Here is an 18,756-nt window from a genome sequence, read left to right as displayed (position 1 = left end):
CAGCATTCCCTTGGCTCTTAATCTGCAGTGATCCTATGTGTGCATCCCTAATCTGCGTGTGATGCATCCATCATTGTCACAGATTAAAGTGGTGCCAAAAAACATCCTCTCATTCTCTCCCTTATTCACCATTTTAGAATTTGAACTTGCTTCGTGGCAAACCATTAGATCGTCCCAATTCTTGTTTTGTTACCATTGTCTCAGTCCCGCCTGCAGTGGTCTAATGTGCAGTCTGACCTGCTTTGGAAAGCATGAAGTAATCATGCTCGACAGTCATAATTTTTCTCAGTCAGAGAATGACATGTGGCAAATACCAATCGTTCCTACAATGCCAGAATTCTAGTCTGTCTGAGGAGCCTGCTAGTGCCATTTGAATATTTAGATAAGCCCCCAAGAGCTTTTGGTGATTTCTTACTATTAACTGACAATCCCAGCGAGTGCAGCAGACAAATGATCATGTTAGTGCTTTCCTGGAATTGTAGGAAGGAATTTCCTTCACTAGCCAGTCGCCTAAAAATGCTTAAGAATGTATAGCACACTTTACAGCAAAGGGTAGGATCCAGAATCAGTCATGCTTTTACAAACCATACCAGAAACTTCAGGTATTTCCTATGGTGTCTGATCATAGGTACATGATGTAGGTCTTTCAAGTCGATCTTTGCTAGGTAGTATCTTTTCTCCAACATAAAAATAACTTCCTGCTGTGCTGTCACTATCAACTCAAGTTTTGATTAAGGTCTTTAGGCACTGGGGTATAGGATCAGCTTCAGTTCAGTGCCTTATTTTGGAATGTAGTAGTATACAGAGTATACTCCTGTATTTGTTTGCGACTCTGGTACAGCTTCTATGCACGATTTCCTTTTTGTAGTTCTAACTCTTTGGCATACATGGTCTTGGTATACTGCCTATTTCTATGCAATATCCATGTTTAAAAATATTCGGCAACTAATGTTATTCATTGTTGATGGAAATTTTGGATTCTACCCCCTACTACTGTACTTCTAGTGGCAGACTGACTGTTCTCTCCCTCAACTCTGAAATGAGTGACATGCAGGTGAAATTCCTTGCTCATGAGAAGCCACTTGGGATGTACTCTCACCCTGCACTGACTGGGTCTGAGTAAAGGGATTTGCTCCATTTCCTCTTCTGGCAGTATGAGCTCTTGATTTTTCATTTTTGTCTAAGGCTTCAAATCTGTATTGTCCCCAGATAATCCGTTAATAATGGAATTTCTAGTTTGAAGCCCAGGAGTCCAAGCCAAGTAAATCTATGCAGTACCAAGCTCATAGACAGACTGCATTCACTGAACCCGTGGATCATTTGAGACGTGTGTAGGAGAAGGTCTCACCCTCTTCAATGTTACTCCTTGACCTCTTAGAATTTTTCAGGAGGGAGTTGCACAAGCTTTTTAAACATCATCCCCACAACTAGTGCACAAGCCATAAGGACTGTATATTCGCTTATGTATGGGCTACTCCCTTCGCCCCCATCCCACTGCATCTTTTAAACTGTCCCAGTCTGGTGACTATTACGGACTTCACCAGGCTGCAGCAACAATGAGAATTAGGCTCTGTGGCTTTTAATATATGTAGGTGTAGGAAGCTGGATCTGTGTATGGAATACCACCAGGTGGATATACCGTGCACAGAATCCAGAGATTCCTCCAGAAGTGTACAGGGCTCAATGTAAACCCCAAGTGCTCTATTAGTGGTAGTGTGGGCAAAACAGCTTCAGAACTAACAGAGAAGAGTAAGACATTTGTTGTGCGCACAATGACCAATAAATGACAACTCAAAGTAGACCCACACCAATTTGATAAAAATAAGCTTTGTTCAAGTTTTATTTGATGGCAGGAAAATTACTTTAGTCTTTCAAAAGTCAACACTTAATGCAATTCAATGTCATCCTATGGAAGAAAGCAACAATGCAGTTTCTCGGGTAAGTACCCAATTTACAATTCCAGTCTTTGGAGTTTAAGGTCAGCCGAAGGCAAGATTCGGTTAAGCACAATGTCTGCACCACAAGCGGCACAGGGACAGCAAAGTGAAGAGGTTAAATAGGACAATGGGCCCAATGAGTTTCAATGGAGACTAGGGGCGCTTGAAACCACACTGCTTGCAGATAAGCTAATTGGCTACAGGGGCCAAGCTTCCGGGGTTCGACCAAGTACGGGGGGACACAAGGCAGCACCAAACATACCACCAGCGGCACAGGGGCGGCCGGGTGCAGGGTGCAAAGACCACGTCAGGCACCCACTGCTTTTCAAATGGGGACACTCAGTTGGACCTGCAGGCACCGAACCGGAGGCTGCACGGAGAAAACCTCCGACAGCAGACTAAATATAGATGCTGTAAGTCGTAGGGAAACTGTCGAGCTCACCAAGTACAGGAGCTTCGGGCACAGGGGGTGTCCTTTGATGTCTGGTGTTTTTACTAGAGCCGGTCGTGGGACTGCAAACATGGCCATGAAATCCAGGAGGGTTCAGCCAACCCTAGACTCTTGAAGTCCGGATCGCTGGGGAACCTGTTCTGGATCAGTGGGCCGGAGGAGTCAGGTGCCCAGTGGTCAGGACTCGCGGTTCATGAGGGCACAGAGTCCTTTGTGTAGGTTTCTTGGGAAAGGTCTGCTGTCCTCGGGAGATAAGGTCTTGATCAAAGGTCAGGCAGTCCACCTCTGGTTCTGGCGGTCACTGCCTGCACAACGGGCATAGTCTTCCTTTCAGAGTGTTTCAAGCTGGCGACACGGCGGTAGGGCTGGGGCAGTCAGTAGGAGTCTTCAGGCTTCCCTGCACAGCGTCTTCATCCTTCTTGGGTCAGCAGGAACTAGTTTCAGGGTTTGGGGGAGCCACCTAAACACTAAATGTATGGGCGTTTTAGGGGGGTGACAAAGAGGCAACTTTACCTGGGGTGTCTACACCCTCAATGATTCCACCCTCCTGTGGGCGGGAGCATAGTCCTAGCGCAGATTGGAGGGGTCTCCCCATCGTCAGGGGAGGAGTTGGCAGAGGTGGGCACACCTATTCCGTCTAGATTTTCCCGCCCAAATTTTGTTACCCATGATGTATTGTGTTTATCAAATTCAATCTATTTGAGCATTTGCTTTATTATGGTTAAATGCTTGAACGCGTTTAGGGCTTAATATTTGATTAAATGGGTCATATATCAGACGGCTAAACATCTGGTCTAAATATACTCTTCTGAATGACCCCCCTGTTGGCAGTTTACTTCAGTCTGGCGGCAAAACTAATTTCTATGGTTGCACACCGTAGGCATCTACAGCGCTTTTTGCCACCAAATGATACACAAGAAGTCACCTGGCGGAAATGGTATATTAGGGTGTTTTTCTACCCCCTTTTCTGCTGAATTAGTGTATCTGATTCCATATCGTTGTCAAGAGTCTTGTACTCCCTCTTGTATGGCGTGTGTCGTCATCTTGCAATTGAGGAGCTACTTGATCTTATGTATCTGAATTTCTTTTATCAAGTAGCCCCCCCCCCCCCCCCTAAAAAACAATCAGTGTTGACTCTTTTATGGCCCCTGTGTACCATAGGTTGAGGTGCTTATGGGCGCTTGTCCATTGCCTTCCTTCAGTCTGAGTCCTTTGTTGATGCTGAGCCCAGATGAACAAGTTACTTAACTTCAGTAACGCCCTTTCTGGTGGATATTCTAATCTCAGATTGCTCTCCTTTAGAATATTTCCAAGTGTCAGACTGGATCCAGAAGACCTAAAAAAGGCTCCCCTTCACCAGTAGGTAAGCACCTCCCTTGCACGTCACTGTCAGTTTTTAAAGCGGAGCCCAACAATCTGGGGTACCACTCTGCAGTCAAGAGTATTCACCAGAAAGACCGTAAAGTTAATTTGCTCTTCGCATGGGCATTTCTAATTGTAGATTCGTCAACTTTAAAACAGGTCAGTTCCTCCCAAGGCGACGGGTCTGCGGAACTTCAGTCCAAAAAGTCCAGCAGGACCAAATGGGTGAAATGCCCTTCCTGTCGGACCTGGATGTTAAGGCAGCAGTGCTTCTTAAACTGTACCAACACCCACACTGCGGCCTGACATGTAAAGGACAGATACGCCGCATGCCCGCAAAGCGGTAGCAGTCTTGGCCCTAATGGAATGGGCCCTCCACACCACCCGAGGCTACTTCTTGGGCAGTGTGTAGGAGATCTTCATGTGGAGGACAATCCATCTTGACAACGTCCTTTTCTGCACTGCCTTGCCCAAGGCCCCAGAAACCTCTCAAGGAGCTGATCTTCCATCTGATGGTTTTTGGTGAGGTCAATGTAAAAGCGTAATGGCCTTTTGGGGAACAGCTGATTGGGTCTTCTCTTTCGAGGAATGTGGCAGGGCAAAAAACATTGGGAAGAGGGAAAGCGCAGCATGAAAAATCAGACTACTTTAGACTAACCTGCCGCCTTGGTCCTCAGCACCACCTTATCAGGAAAAAGAAGGTTTAAGGCTGTACTGTACTTAGAGTTCACACACGCGACGAGCCGAAGTGGAACCAGAAACATGGTCTTCAGAGTGAGATGTAGTGGATAGTTGTGCATGGGTTAAAATGCGGTGCACGAGGAAAGGGTGGCAGAGAGACTGTTGAGGTCATTTTGGAGGTGGGGGCTCGCCCCAATGTCTGAGCAGACCACGCCCAACCCCTTGAAGCAAAAATAAATAAAAATCTCCACAGGGTAAAAGTGGGCTTGCTGGTACCTGCAGGCAAGCAGATTGGAGGTAAGCATCTCCACTCTGCCCTGAGGGGAGGGCGGCAGCAGAAAGGCCGTTGCAGGTGCCCCCCCCCCACCCCCACCCCCAGCCCTTTTCTGAATTCCTAATAAAAAACATCTGTCCAGAGGGCTTTCTCACCCTCCTGTGTCCTGTGGCCATCCTCAAGCAGAGATCCACTATGGAGAGAGAGCATTTAAAAAAAGGGGAGTTTCGCCCCATTCCAACAAAACCTCCCCCATGTAAATTGGTGTTCGGGGGGCTGAGCCATAACCCAGAGTACCGATGTAAGTGAAAGTAAATGTCATTTTACATTCACTTTCTCTTTGAGGAGGTCAGCACGCTATGCACACTGATGGTCAGAGAGAAAAGGCCTCAGGCTACCTGGAAAGCTCTTCCATAGCAGCTAAGCCTGAAAATAGAAAAAAGGAAATCCCTTATGCCAGGCCGTACTGGAGCCATCCACAGCAAGAGCGCTGCTGTGATGGTTCCAGCACATCCTTAGCATGCAAGAGGTTTAACAAAAAAGTCAATAGAAACACTAGCTAAAAAAATTTTTTAAACGCTTAAACCTTTTTTAAAGTGCATGAATGGGAGAGAAATCTGAGCAGGGTAGCCAAAGGCTGCAGCTATGCTAAGAAAAAAAGTGAAAGTCCTCCAGAGTCCCATCATGCTGTGTAGACTGAAGCGATCTCTAGTCTTTGCACACTCCTCTCTATTCCTTCAGCCAAGGAAGAGGGAGGGTTTGCTTATGATCAGAGGAGACTTCTCAGAAGGAAAGCTGGCATTACAGGTAAGAAACAGTTTCTTTTCCTTCTGGGATCTCCCTTGATAATCATTAAGCACTGAGTAGAATACAAGGCCATCCCGGAAAAACATGGTGGTGGATGGATAAACCAATGAAAACTATGCAAATGGTAGTTCTCAGGAAGTGAGAAGTGAAGGAATCAAATATGCAAAGAAGCATTTTCATCTTAGAAAGCGTTTAAAATAATTCCGAAAACCTCTTGCGCAGGACATGATACAAAAAGGAAAGTTTCCTCTGTGTTATATGTACATGAGAATCTGCGATGTATTTCGGTTCTCTGGATCCAATCTTTTTCGTCCACATGCGCTGCAGGGCTTCTTGGGTGCCATTGAGGGATGTAAATACAGACATGCAGCAAACCTGCTGTGGAGCTGTTAAAAGTTGCAGACACATGAAATGTATGTACAGTCCGTCAACCAAAAGCAATGGGTCCTCTCCGTAAAGAAACAGATTCAGGATTTGCCTATTTGAGTAGATCAAAGCCTATTTTACTGCTCTCATCCCCCCGCTTAGGTTTTGAGAATTTGTTTTTGGTCTCATTAATGCTAAAGCTTGGCTTTTAGGCAGCATGTCAATTTCTTGAAGTTACCTGGTATCTGGTGATTCGGTCCTGCTTCATTTGTTCAAATTTACGTTTCAGTTCAGTTTGCCGTTCCACCTTCTTTTGAGCCCTGCCCACGTAAATCTGTTTTCCATTCAGCTCCTTTTGGTTCATATCATCCACAGCCTTAAAGACAAAACAGTTACTTTAAAGCATGTACAGCAATATATTTTATCATTCAAAGTTGTACTCTGAATTTTCTTTGCTGCATGTTTAATTAGAAACAGACATGTGAAAAACCTGACACCACACCAGGAGAGCCACAGTGCAATGCGTCAGTTAGAAAATTAGGCACACAGAAGTTTGAGGTGACTAATCTCACTCAGCAAGGCGTAAAGGGTCCCCTAAAATACCCAGCAGCTTCATTCCCCTGTTTACTTATGGAGCAATCTAAAGTGCTTTCAATGTCCAAGGACAAACAAACAGTTTCGTAAGATAATAAGCCGCGAATACAGTCTAGCAACACACAGAACCCTCTATTGACAGTTCAGTCATGTTCAGAGTTTCTTTATAACCAGGATCCAGTATCCTCTTCAGAAGGGATCCTAATGCTAGGGAAAGCAAATTCTAGAGTGTAGACCTGGGATAGGATCCTTCACTGGATTTGGGTATGCAGACTAAGGCAACAAACTTTACTAGCATATGCTATTTAAGAGGAGTCCCCTCCCTCCCTTCTCCCTTGCAGGCAAGGTTGCTATATCAAGCTATTTGTAAACATTCTCATCCCACTAACACTAGCATTCTTTGTTCGACTCTGATCTTTTCAGGGAGCCTTATGGGCTGGCGGGCAGGCACATTGCTTTTGGAAGGTACTGACCCTGCTGCTTCAGCAGGGTAGGACCTGCGTGCCGGACATTGAATTATACTATTGGGGCAGTCTCGCTATGTGCACTACTGGATACACCCCATACCGTTTCAACCGCATATTGCAATACAGGCAGATAATGCCACTCCCTGCCCATTGGATACGTCCTCAGTGTGTATGTGGAATGAGATGGACGCAGTCAAATGTGTGGTGAGGGCATGGAAATGGTTGAGCCGCAGAGCCAGTCTGGTTTTTCTATATTTCACTAGGCTGAAGCTGAATCATAACAGCATGTTCTCTGAATGGAGATATGGGGATCCAGCAACAACTGGGGAGACCGCAACTAAGGACGATGGGAGACCTCTACTCTCATGGCACTTTCATCACCCTGCAAGATACTTAGAGCTGGACTAATTGCACACCATTGGATGTTTTCCACTATCACGGATTCCGGGGCAGTTGTAGAGTGAATCAAAGCACTTTACTTAGGCAGCATGGTAGCTTGCTGGTTCTGGACTATATCCTTTGTTCACCATCTCCAAGAAACGAATTATGAGACTGTACACTAATTAGCAAGAGAAAGTCCCTGTTTAAAAAAAAAAAAAGCTAGGAGGAAGGAGTGGCAAACAGACCTTACTTATGCAGTCAGACGGGCATATTGTTCGCCTAACTACAGGTGGTGCCTAATACAACTCAAATTCTTCCGCAGACTACTGATGGTGCCCATTTGTTTGAGGTATGGTTCGTCTGATGCTGAATTTATACATTTGGAGTGGTGAGGACTTTCGGGAACTCAGTCTCACTGCATAGAAGAGATGATAGCTGACATGGTACTGGGGTATGTTACAGACATTCCAGTAGACACATGAAGCCTTACCGCCTGATGCTACTATTAGCTAAGATAAGAGTGGCAATGCACTGGGTACGGCGAGCCAGTCTAACAGTGAACTGTTGCCTAAAGGATATGCCCCACTGCCAGAAACAACTCAAAGAATATTGGAAGCTCATGTCTGCTAGAACCCACACCAAGGACATTTAGGGACCACTCTGCCTACTTGGCAGGGCGAGACGCAGCAATGGGGTAAAACAATGCTATGGTGAGATACTGTTGGGTAGACAAGAGATGCCTGCGAGGAGAGGTCTGCGCACTGGTGGATGTAATACTGCTCTTTCAGATGCGCATGTGGCGCTCACTGACTTGACACATGGAGTTGTCTGCCACAGAATACACACCAGAATGTTGGCGAAATAGGCTGTGTAACTCAATCCGGCTATCCACAATAACAGCAGCAAAAATGGACACTGCTGCTCTGCTAATGTAAATGAGTGTCTAGAACTTGTCATGTGTAACTGGGGCCAACTTTGAATTTTCTAACTTTGAAATATCAAGTCACCTCCCTTGTCAGCTAGAGAGGCACATGGAGAAACCTGAAGGTGGTGCGAAGAGAATGCCTACTCCTGCAGTTTCGTACTTTGTGGGGGTGGCGAACAATGTGGGGAAAGATTAGGAAAGCGATCAGGAATATTTAGTTAGCAAGTTAGTCTAATAAAGGATGCTGGTGTCGGCTACACATTTTATAAGGGAGTGAATGGTCTTTAAAGGTTTGGTCTTAGCCTTCAGCACTTGTAGAAAGCCGTCTCTCTATATACTATACCAAAGTGAGGTATAGTGTGCGCAGAGTCCAGTGGAACCCCAAAGGTAGGCAGAGGTAAAGTTAGATAGAACCTTACTCTATTTGTGATAGTGTGGTCGAGCAGTAAGGCAGTATCAGAGGACAGTGTTAAGCATTTGTTGTACACACTCAGTCATCCAATGAATTCACACACTCAAAGACTGAACTTCAGACCAATTGTTTTCGTATAAAAATATTTTTTGTTATTTTATTTTTTAGAACCAAGCAAGCCTGGCACAAGTAAGCAATAAATACTTTACAGTAGTAATGCAGTTTGGATTGCAATAGTAAATGTACTTTGATTTGACACAGTATTGTGTCAGAGAAATGCAATGGTTTGAAAATACATTACATAGACTTGAATGGGATTTTCAGTAAAATACCAGGTAAGTTACTTTTTGGATTACTTTTCTTACTCAGTAGTATGCCTGGATACTACTCTGGGACATTTCCTGCAAACAGGTACGTAAAATCGTTTTTGTTAAACAGTGTAATTTTAAAGAATTTCTTTAGGTTTTCAAACTCCACACTTAGAAACTTTTCCAAGAAAACCAGTCAATGTTATCCTATGGAGGAAAGGAAAATGCTACTTACCAGTATGCATCTGTTCTTGGCATGTAGAGCAGCAGATCCACACAATAAGCATAGATCACCATCTGGTGTTGGGCCCGGATGTTTGCACTTGTTTTTGTCTTGGAAAAGTCTTTGGAAGTCACGAGGTAGGTGACTCCTCCTTTGGATGAGAAGTGCGCATGGGCATCGGCTCCATCTTCAGATTGTTTTTTGCCAGCAGGGAAATGATGGAGTTTTGTGAGAAACAGATAAGACGCTGTATCTAAATAAGATACTACTGGAACAGATAAAGGTAGCCACGGAGGTGGGCAGGAGTGTGTGGATCTGCAGCTCTACATGCCAAGAACAGATGCATACTGGTAAGTAGCATTTTCCGTTCGAGGCAAATGAGCTGCAGATCATAGATTAAGCATAGATTGTATAGCAGTACCCCTCCTTAGCAGCAACCACCAGTATCTGTTGCAGTGGTTTGAAGGAATATGCTACTTACCAGTATGCATCTGTTCTTGGCATGTAGAGCTGCAGAGTTGTACACTTAGCATAGGTCGCCATCTGGTGTTGGGCCCGGATTTTTGCAGTTTGTTTTTCTTCTTGGACAGTCTTTGGAAGTCACGAGTTTGGTGACTCCTCCTTCGGTCCGTACTGCGCATGGGCTTCGGCTCCATCCTCAGATTGTTTTTCGCCAACAGGGAAATGATGGAGCGTAGTAATAACAGTGAGAAACCCATGTGTTGTATCTAAATAAGATGTACTGGAACGGATACAGGTAGCCGGGGAGGCGGGTGGGCGTGTACAACTCTGCAGCTCTACATGCCAAGAACAGATGCATACTGGTAAGTAGCATATTCCGTTCGAGGCATATGAGCTGCAGATTGTACACTTAGCATAGATTATATAGCAGTACCCAACCCTAGCGGCGACCACCGGTATCCGTTGCAGCTGTTTGAAAAAGTGTCTTTAGTACAGCCTGGCCCACCCTAGCTTGCTGCTTGGAATGCACATCTACACAGTAGTGTTTTGTGAAGGTGTGCGGTGTAGACCATGTGGCTGCCTTGCAGATGTCATCTAAGGGTATATTCCCTAGAAAAGCCATAGAAGCCCCTAACTTTCTTGTAGAGTGGGCTTTAGGGGGAACAGATAATGTTCTCTTTGCCTTTTGATAGCAAATTTGTATGCATTTTACAATCCACCTAGCTATCCCTGATTTTGAAATGGGGTTGCCTTTATGTGGTGGAGAGAAGGAAACAAACAATTGTTTAGTCTTCCTGAAGGGTTGCGTTCTTTGTATGTAGTATAGTAACGCCCTTTTTACATCAAGTGTGTGTAAGGCCCTTTCTGCAACAGATTGGGGTTGCGAAAAGAAGACAGGTAATTCCACTGATTGATTGAGGTGGAAGGGGGAAATGACTTTGGGCAGAAACTTCGGATTTGTGCGAAGTATGACCTTGCTGTGATGCATTTGTATGTAGGGTTCCTGTATGGTGAACGCTTGTATTTCACCAACCCTTCTAAGGGAAGTGATAGCTACAAGGAAAGCTGTTTTCCAGGTGAGAAACTGTAGCTCACATTTGTGCATTGGTTCGAAGGGCGGACCCATTAGACGTGTAAGAACTAAATTTAGATTCCATACAGGGGAAGGTGGTGCCCTGGGAGGAATTACTCGTTTAAGGCCTTCCATGAAGGCTTTAATAGCGGGCACTCTGAAGAGTGATAAATGCTGCCTGTTTTGTAGATAAGCAGCGATCGCTGCTAGGTGTAGGCGTATGGATGAATATGCCAGGTTACACCTGTGAAGATGGAGCAGATAGCATATGATGTGCTGTATGGATGCATCTAGGGGGTTAATTGTATTGTTACGGCAGTAAATTACAAATCTTTTCCACTTTGCGGCATAGCATGCTCTAGTGGTAGGACGTCTGGCTTCCATGATGTTGTTCATGCAATCAGGGGGAAGGTTAAGGTATCCGAATTCTAAGATTTCAGGAGCCAGATCGCCAGGTTGAGCTGGGCTGGGTCCGGGTGCCTGATTTCTCCATGGTTCTGGGTTAGGAGGCATGGGGAAAGGTGCAGTTTTTGATGTGGTACCACTGATAGTTGTAGTAGCGTGGTGTACCACGGCTGCCTGGCCCACGTTGGAGCTACCAGAATGAGTGTGAGGGAGTGCTGTTGTAGCTTCCTGACCACTAATGGAATTAGTGGGAGAGGTGGAAAGGCGTATGCAAATCTGCCTGACCAGTTCATCCATATCGCATTGCCCTTGGACAATGGGTGTGGGTATCTGGCGGCGAAGCTTGGGCATTTTTTGTTTTCGTGGGTGGCGAAGAGGTCTATTTGAGGATGCCCCCACTGTTTGAAGAATGGGTGAAGAACTTGTGGATGCAGTTCCCATTCGTGTAGTTGTTGCGTTTGTCTGCTGAGCAGATCTGCTATGGTGTTTTGTACTCCTGGAACGTGCTGTGCCAGGAGAAAGATGTTTTGGGGAATTGCCCATCTCCATATGCTCTGGGCTAAGCGGGAGAGCTGGGGAGAGTGTGTCCCCCCCTGTTTTTGTATATAATACATCGCAGTCATGTTGTCTGTGCGAATGAGGACTGCTTTGCCCGAAATTTGTTTTTGGAAAGATTTTAGGGCTAGAAAGATCGCCAAGAGCTCCAGATGGTTGATGTGGAGCTATTTTTGCTGTGGCGTCCATAGACCTTGCATTGTGAGGTGTAGGAGGTGCGCTCCCCAGCCGGAGAGCGATGCGTCCGCTGTTAGAATCACCTGAGGAACCGGGTCCAGGAACGGCCGTCCTTTGGAAAGGTTTGTGGTGTTCCACCACTGCAGAGAGTGATGTGTGCGGCCGTCCACCAACACCAGATCCGTCAGCTGACCCTGGGCCTGGTTCCACTGTTGTGCTAGGCACTCTTGAAGTGGACGCATGTGGAGTCTTGCATGGGGCACTATAAATATGCAGGACGCCATCATTCCTATGAGCTTCATGAACACTTGCTGGAAGAGAGTGTTGGGGAAGGAATGTTTTGCGTAAGGCTTGAATGCTTGTGATTCTGGCTGAGTTTGGATAGGCAATACCTTTGGAGGTGTCTATAGTGGCCCCGAGATATTGCTTTGTGTGAGATGGTATGAGGTGCGACTTTTGGTAGTTCACCGTGAAGCCTAGCTGGTGGAGCAGTTGGATGGTGCTATTTGTATGTTGCACACATTGGTGGTAGGACGTGGCTTTTATCAGCCAGTCGTCTAAGTAAGGGAAGACGTGAATGTGTTGACGTCTGAGGTGTGCTGCTACTACTGCTAGGCATTTGGTAAACACTCGTGGTGCAGTGGTGACCCCGAAGGGGAGAACCGTGAATTGGTAATGCTGCCCGTCCACCACGAACCTGAGGTATTTCCTGTGAGAGGGGTGTATTGGAATGTGAAAGTATGCGTCTTTCAGATCCAAGGTTGTGAGAAAGTCTCCCTGGCAGAGGAGTGGGAGGACTTGTTGTAGAGTGACCATGTGAAAATGGTCTGAATGTATGTAGGCATTTAGAGGCCGGAGGTCCAGAATGGGTCTGAGGGTCTCGTCTTTCTTTGGTATTAAGAAATATAGAGAGTAGACCCCTAGATTTCGTTGATTGACGGGGACCTGCTCTATAGCGTCTTTTTGCAGGAGTGAGAGTACCTCTTGTTTGAGCAGTGTGGAATGTTCTTGAGACATTGGACGGTGCCTTGGTGGGATATTGGGTGGGGTAGATGTTAGCTCTAGACAGTACCCTGACCGAATGATTTGGGGCACCCATTTGTCCGATGTTATGGACTACCATACGTGGATAAAGTTTTGTAGTCTGCCCCCGACCGGAGTGGAATGGTCTGGGGGGAGCGGAGGGGAGTCATTGTGCGGGGGGGGTGGCAGAACGGGTGTTGTTGGTTTTGCCCCTGCCCTTATTGTTGTTACCCCTGTAACCACCTCTCTGATTGCCCTTTGAAAATGTATTTTGAGGAGGGGACTTGTAGGAGGTAGAGGCGTTATCGGTGGAGGAGCCTCTGCCTGTGCCACGAAAGGACGAGCGTCGAAAGGAACGTTTGGAGGCTTGTGTTTGGAGTGCCCCCATAGACTTTGCTGTGTCTGTGTCTTTCTTCATCTTTTCGAGCGCTTCGTCTACCTTTGGCCCAAAGAGTGTTTCCTGGTCAAAGGGGTGATTGAGTATGGATGCCTGGACTTCAGACTTGAACCCTGAGATCCTGAGCCAGGCGTGGCGACGAAGCAGGACACTGGTATTTATGGCCCTAGAAGCAGTGTCGGCTGCATCGAGGGCACACTTAATGGAGGTGTTTGTAATTAGTTTACCCTCCTGTATCAGGTCATGAGCCTTGTGCTTGTATTTTTCTGGAAGGTGCTGCATAAGAGCCTCTAGTTCGTCATAGTGTGCTCTATCATATCGCGCAAGCAGTGCTTGTGTGTTTGCAATGCGCCACATGTTTGCAGCTTGGGAGGCGGTGCGTTTACCAGACGCGTCCAGAAGTTTAGATTCTTTGTCTGGCGGTGGGGCATCTCCTGAGGATTGGGAGTTAGCCCGCTTTCTAGCTGTGGAGACAACTAGGGAATCTAGGGGAGCAGGGCCCTTGATGTAAGCAGGGTCTGTGGGTGCCGCCTTGTACTTCTTCTCTATTCTAGGGTTCAGTACTCTGGCTCTGACAGGGTCTTTGAACACCTCTGTAGCGTGCTTGGTGACACCCTTAAGCATGGGTAAAATGGAAGTAGATTTGTCTTGTATATCAAATGTATCCAGTAGGAAGTCTTCTTCTACTGGTTCACTGTGCATGTCCACCCCATGGTAGTGTGCTGCTCTCTGCACTAAATGGTGAAAGGAGTCCTCTGGAGGAGACGGCCTTGATGGGTATAGGTCGTCCTGAGGTACATTGGGTATATCAGGGTTATTGTAATCCTCCCATGGATCTGGGGTCCCTGGTGGAGTGGGATCCATTGGGGCGTCCGCCGGGTAATTGTCCGGATCCCCATCATCCGGATCTGGGGATGGGGTCGGATCGTAGTAAGGTACAGGTGGCGGAGACCTGTGAGGTGGAGGCGGTGGAGGAGGTGGAGGGGGTAGGGGAGGCGGTGGTGGGGAGGGCGCTCTGAGGGGAGAAGTAGCAGAGTCCTTCCTTTTGGGTGGAGGAGGAGGAGCCGGAGCATCAAGGCGTCTTTTCTTGGTAGTTAAAGTCAAAAGCCCAGTCTTTGGATCTTTGGACAAAGTCTTTTGTAAAGGGTCTGGTGTAAACAGAGCCAATGGTGTCGAGTCGTCTGTCGGCACCGGTGATTTCGGAACCGGGGGTTTCGATGGTCTGTGTGCGCCATGCTTTTTTGAGGTCTCCGGGTGTTTCGGCGTCGAATGATGTTTCGGCGTCGGTGCCGACAAATTTGTGTTTGGTCGGCACCGAGTGTCCAGGCTTCGGCACCGGTGGTTTCGGAGTCGAGCTGGATTTTGCAGTCTTCGGTGCCGGATGCTGTTTTTCGGCACCGGGTGTCGGCTGGCTCGATCCCGAGCTGCCATGAGACTTTGGGAGCTTCGACACCGGGCCCGAAGGTGGGGTGATCGAAGTTTTGGTTTTGGTTTTGCCCAGGCCGGCAGGCGAGGGAGTAACCTGAGTCTCTTTGGTTTTCGGCGTGGGGGTGGGAGGGGGCATAGTACTCACGGCCCGCTGCGCTGGTGTAACGTCCTCCACGTCGGAGTCGTCGGCCTCGGAAGCGCTGACGACGTCTTCCTCCTGCTCGGTGTGTGTTTGCCCCGAAGCTTCGGCGTCGTCTCCGAAGATGTCCGGTGGAGCTGCAGAGGATGAGTGCGCCATGGTGCGTCGAGCTCTTCGATCTCGGATGGTCTTCTTCGATCGAAAAGACTTGCAGGCGGGGCAGTCTCTGGCCTCGTGTTCCGGAGAGAGGCAAAGGTTACACACCTGATGGAGGTCGGTGTGGGGAAATTTAGACCCACATTTTGGGCACTTTTTGAACTGAGTCCTTTCCATCGGCCGGGACCGGAGTCGCGGAGGGCCCGAAGGCCGGTGTCGATGTACGGGATGGAGAAAGTGCCGCTTCGAGAGATGAAGATGATGAAGGAACTCGAAGAATCGAGGATTTTCCGTCGAGGCTGGAACCGTAGAAGTTCGAAGCCGGAGCACGAAGTATCACATCCGAGCCCGATGGCGGAAAAAAACAATCTGAGGATGGAGCCGAAGCCCATGCGCAGTACGGACCGAAGGAGGAGTCACCAAACTCGTGACTTCCAAAGACTGTCCAAGAAGAAAAACAAACTGCAAACATCCGGGCCCAACACCAGATGGCGACCTATGCTAAGTGTGCAATCTGCAGCTCATATGCCTCGAACATAATGTTTTGAGTACAGCTTGAACCACACTAGCTTGTTTTGTTTGCACATCTACACAATAGTGTTTTGTGAATGTGTGTGGTGTAGACCATGTAGCTGCTCTGCAGAGGTCATGTAAGGGAATGTTCCCTAAAAAGGCCATTGAAGCCCCTATCTTTCGGGTAGAGTGAGCTTTAGGGGGAACTGATAATGTTCGTTTTGCTTTGTGATAGCAAATCTGTATGCATTTGACAATCCACCTTGCTATCCCAGATTTTGGATATGGGGTTTCCTTTATGTGGTGGTGAGAAGGATACGAAAAGTTGTTTTGTCTTGCGAAAAGGTTTTGTTCTCTTAATGTAATAAAGCAGTGCTCTTTGGACATCTAGAGTGTGAAGAGCCCTCTCTGCGACTGTTGGTGGTTGCGAGAAGAACACTGGCAACTCTACAGACTGATTGAGATGGAAAGGAGAAATAACCTTAGGGAGGAATTTAGGATTAGTTCGGAGAACCTCCTTATGATGTATTTGTAAGAAAGGTTCCTGAATGGTTAGTGCTTGGAGCTCACTAACTCTTCTAAGAGAAGTGATGGCTACTAAAAAAAGCAACCTTCCAAGTTAAAAACTGTAGGTCACATTTATGTAGATGTTCAAATGGAGGACCTATTAGTCTTGTGAGAACTGTGCTTAAATTCCACTCAGGTGAGGGTGGTACTCTGGGAGGAATTATTATTTTGAGGCCTTCCATAAATGCTTTGAAGGCAGGTACTCTGAAAAGTGATAAGTGTTGCCTATTCTGTAAATAGGCCGCTATGGAAGCGAGGTGCAACCTAATAGATGTGTATGCTAAGTTACACCTTTGGAGATGTAGTAGGTAACCTATGATGTGTTGGATAGACACATCTAGGGGGTTGATAGTGTTATGACCATATATAACAAATCTTTTCCACTTGGCTGCATAGCAGGCTCTAGTGGTGGGACGTCTAGCCTCTGATAACGTTCATACAGTTAGGGGGAAGGTTAAGGTAACCGAATTCTAAGACCTCGGAAGCCAGATCGCAAGGTTGAGTTGAGCTGGGTCCGGGTGTCTGATCTCTCCACGGTTCTCGGTTAAGAGGCGTGGGGAGAGGTGCAGTTTTTGGTGCGGAACCACAGAGTTCCAGTAATGTGGTGTACCACAGTTGTCTGGCCCAAGTTGGAGCAACTAGAATGAGTCCGTGAGTGTTGCTGTAGCTTTCGCACCACCATTGGAATGAGTGGGAAAGGCGGAAAAGCATACGCAAATCTGCCCAATTCATCCGCATCGCATTGCCTTTGGACAATGGGTGTGGAAATCTGGCGGCGAAGCTTGGGCATTTGTGTGTGGCGAAGAGGTCCATCTCTGGCTGCCCCCACAACTGGAAAAAGGGTCGAAGAACTTGTGGATGAAGTTCCCACTTGTGAATCTGTTGCGTTTGACGGCTTACGTTAACAGATCGGCTATGTTGTTTTGGACTCCGGGGACATGTTGGGCTAGGAGAAAAATGTTTTGAGGTACAGCCCATCTCCATATGCTCTGTGCTAGTTGAGAGAGCTGTAGAGAATGTGTCCCGGCTTGTTTCTGTATGTAGTACATGGCTGTCAGGTCCGTACGGACTAGGACAGCCTTGCCTGATATTTGCTTCTGGAATGCCTTTAGGGCTAGGAATATGGCTAGTAACTCCAGGTGGTTGATGTGAAGTAATTTTTGTTGAGGAGTCCACCTGCCCTGCATGGTCTGATGTAAAAGATGAGCTGCCCAGCCGAAGAGCGATGCGTCCGCTGTCAGGACAATCTGTGGAACTGGCTCTAGGAACGGTCGCCCTTTGGAAAGGTTTTTGGTGTTCCACCACTGCAGAGAGCGAGGAGTGCGATCGTCTACCAACACCAGGTCTGTTAACTGACCTTGAGCCTGGTTTCATTGGTGTGCTAGGCACTCTTGGAGAGGATGCATCTGGAGTCTTGGGTGAGGCACTATGAATATGCAAGAGGCCATCATCCCTATGAGTTGCATGAACACTTGAGCTGGAAGAGAGTGTTGAGGCTGAAATTTGGTTATGAGGGATTGCATGCTTGCTATCCTGGTTGGACTGGGATAAGCGAGCGCTTTTGGAGGTGTCTATTGTGGCCCCTAGGTACTGTTAGATAAGACTGTGTGGTTTACTGTAAACCCCAAGTCGTGGAGTAGTTGAATAGTGGCGTGAGTGTGGTGTACACCCTGACTGTATGAGCTGGCTTTTATGAGCCAGTCGTCCAAATATGGGAAGACGTGAATGTGCTGTCTCCTTAAATGAGCTGCCACTACCGCCAGGCACTTGGTGAATACCCAGGGTGCTGTGGTGACTCCGAAAGGGAGTGCTTTGAATTGGTAGTGTTGACCGTCCACTACGAACCGGAGATATTTCCTGTGAGATGTGTGAATAGGAATATGAAAGTAGGCGTCCTTGAGATCTAGAGTGGCAAGGAAGTCGCCTTGGGAAAGAAGAGGAAGGACCTGCTGAAGTGTGACCATGTGAAAATGGTCTGAGTGTATGTAGAGGTTTAGGGATCTGAGGTCTAGAATAGGTCTCAGGGAACCGTCCTTTTGGGTATGAGAAAATACAGAGAGTAAACTCCTGTGTTTTGTTGGTGCAGGGGAACTGGCTCTATTGCACTCTTTTGTAGAAGGGAGATGACTTCCTGCTTGAGCAGTGATAAGTGTTCTAAAGACATTGGGCGCTGTTTGGGGGGGTAGAGGTGAGTTCTAGACAGTAACCCGATTGAATGATTTGTCTCACCCACCTGTCTGTGGTGATGTTGGTCCAAACAGGCAGGAACTGTTGTAATCTTCCCCCGACTGGAGTGGAATGGGCCAGGGGGACCGTTGAGAAGTCATTGGGTAGGGGTGGAGTCAGAGCGGGTGTTTTTGGTCTTGCCTCTACCTTTGTTATTGTTTCCTCTGTAGACACCTCTCTGGTAAACTCTGGTAAATGTAGACTGGGTGGTGGAGGGGTTGTCAGAGGAGTAGCCTCTGGAGGTGCCCTTGTAAGAGGAACGACGAAAGGAACGCCTGGAAGCTTGTAATTGCAAGGCTCCCAATGATATAGCTGTCTCCGTGTCCTTCATCTTTTCAAGGGATGAATCTACTTTAGGACCAAATAGGTGTTCCTGATCGAATGGTTGGTTTAAGATGGAACTTTGTACTTCAGGTTTAAAGCCTGAAATGCGTAGCCAGGCATGTCT

General features: G+C 47.2%; 1 protein-coding gene across 2 annotated transcripts in view; it reads right to left on the bottom strand.

Annotated features, from left to right (window-relative positions):
• PABPC1 (poly(A) binding protein cytoplasmic 1) overlaps positions 1–18,756 on the bottom strand; it is a 541,973-nt gene that overhangs the window by 262,481 nt on the left and 260,736 nt on the right. For both annotated transcript variants that reach the window (XM_085605165.1, XM_085605166.1), the window contains exon 7: positions 6,117–6,254. In XM_085605165.1, the coding sequence (XP_085461291.1) occupies positions 6,117–6,254 (138 nt within the window). The remainder of the gene's footprint in view (positions 1–6,116; positions 6,255–18,756) is intronic.

Source organism: Triturus cristatus, chromosome 5_1 (assembly GCF_964204655.1).
Source record: "Triturus cristatus chromosome 5_1, aTriCri1.1, whole genome shotgun sequence".
Taxonomy (NCBI): Eukaryota; Metazoa; Chordata; class Amphibia; order Caudata; family Salamandridae; genus Triturus; species Triturus cristatus.
The sequence above is the reverse complement of the archived record's forward strand: the minus strand, read 5'-3'. Positions and strand labels throughout refer to the sequence as shown.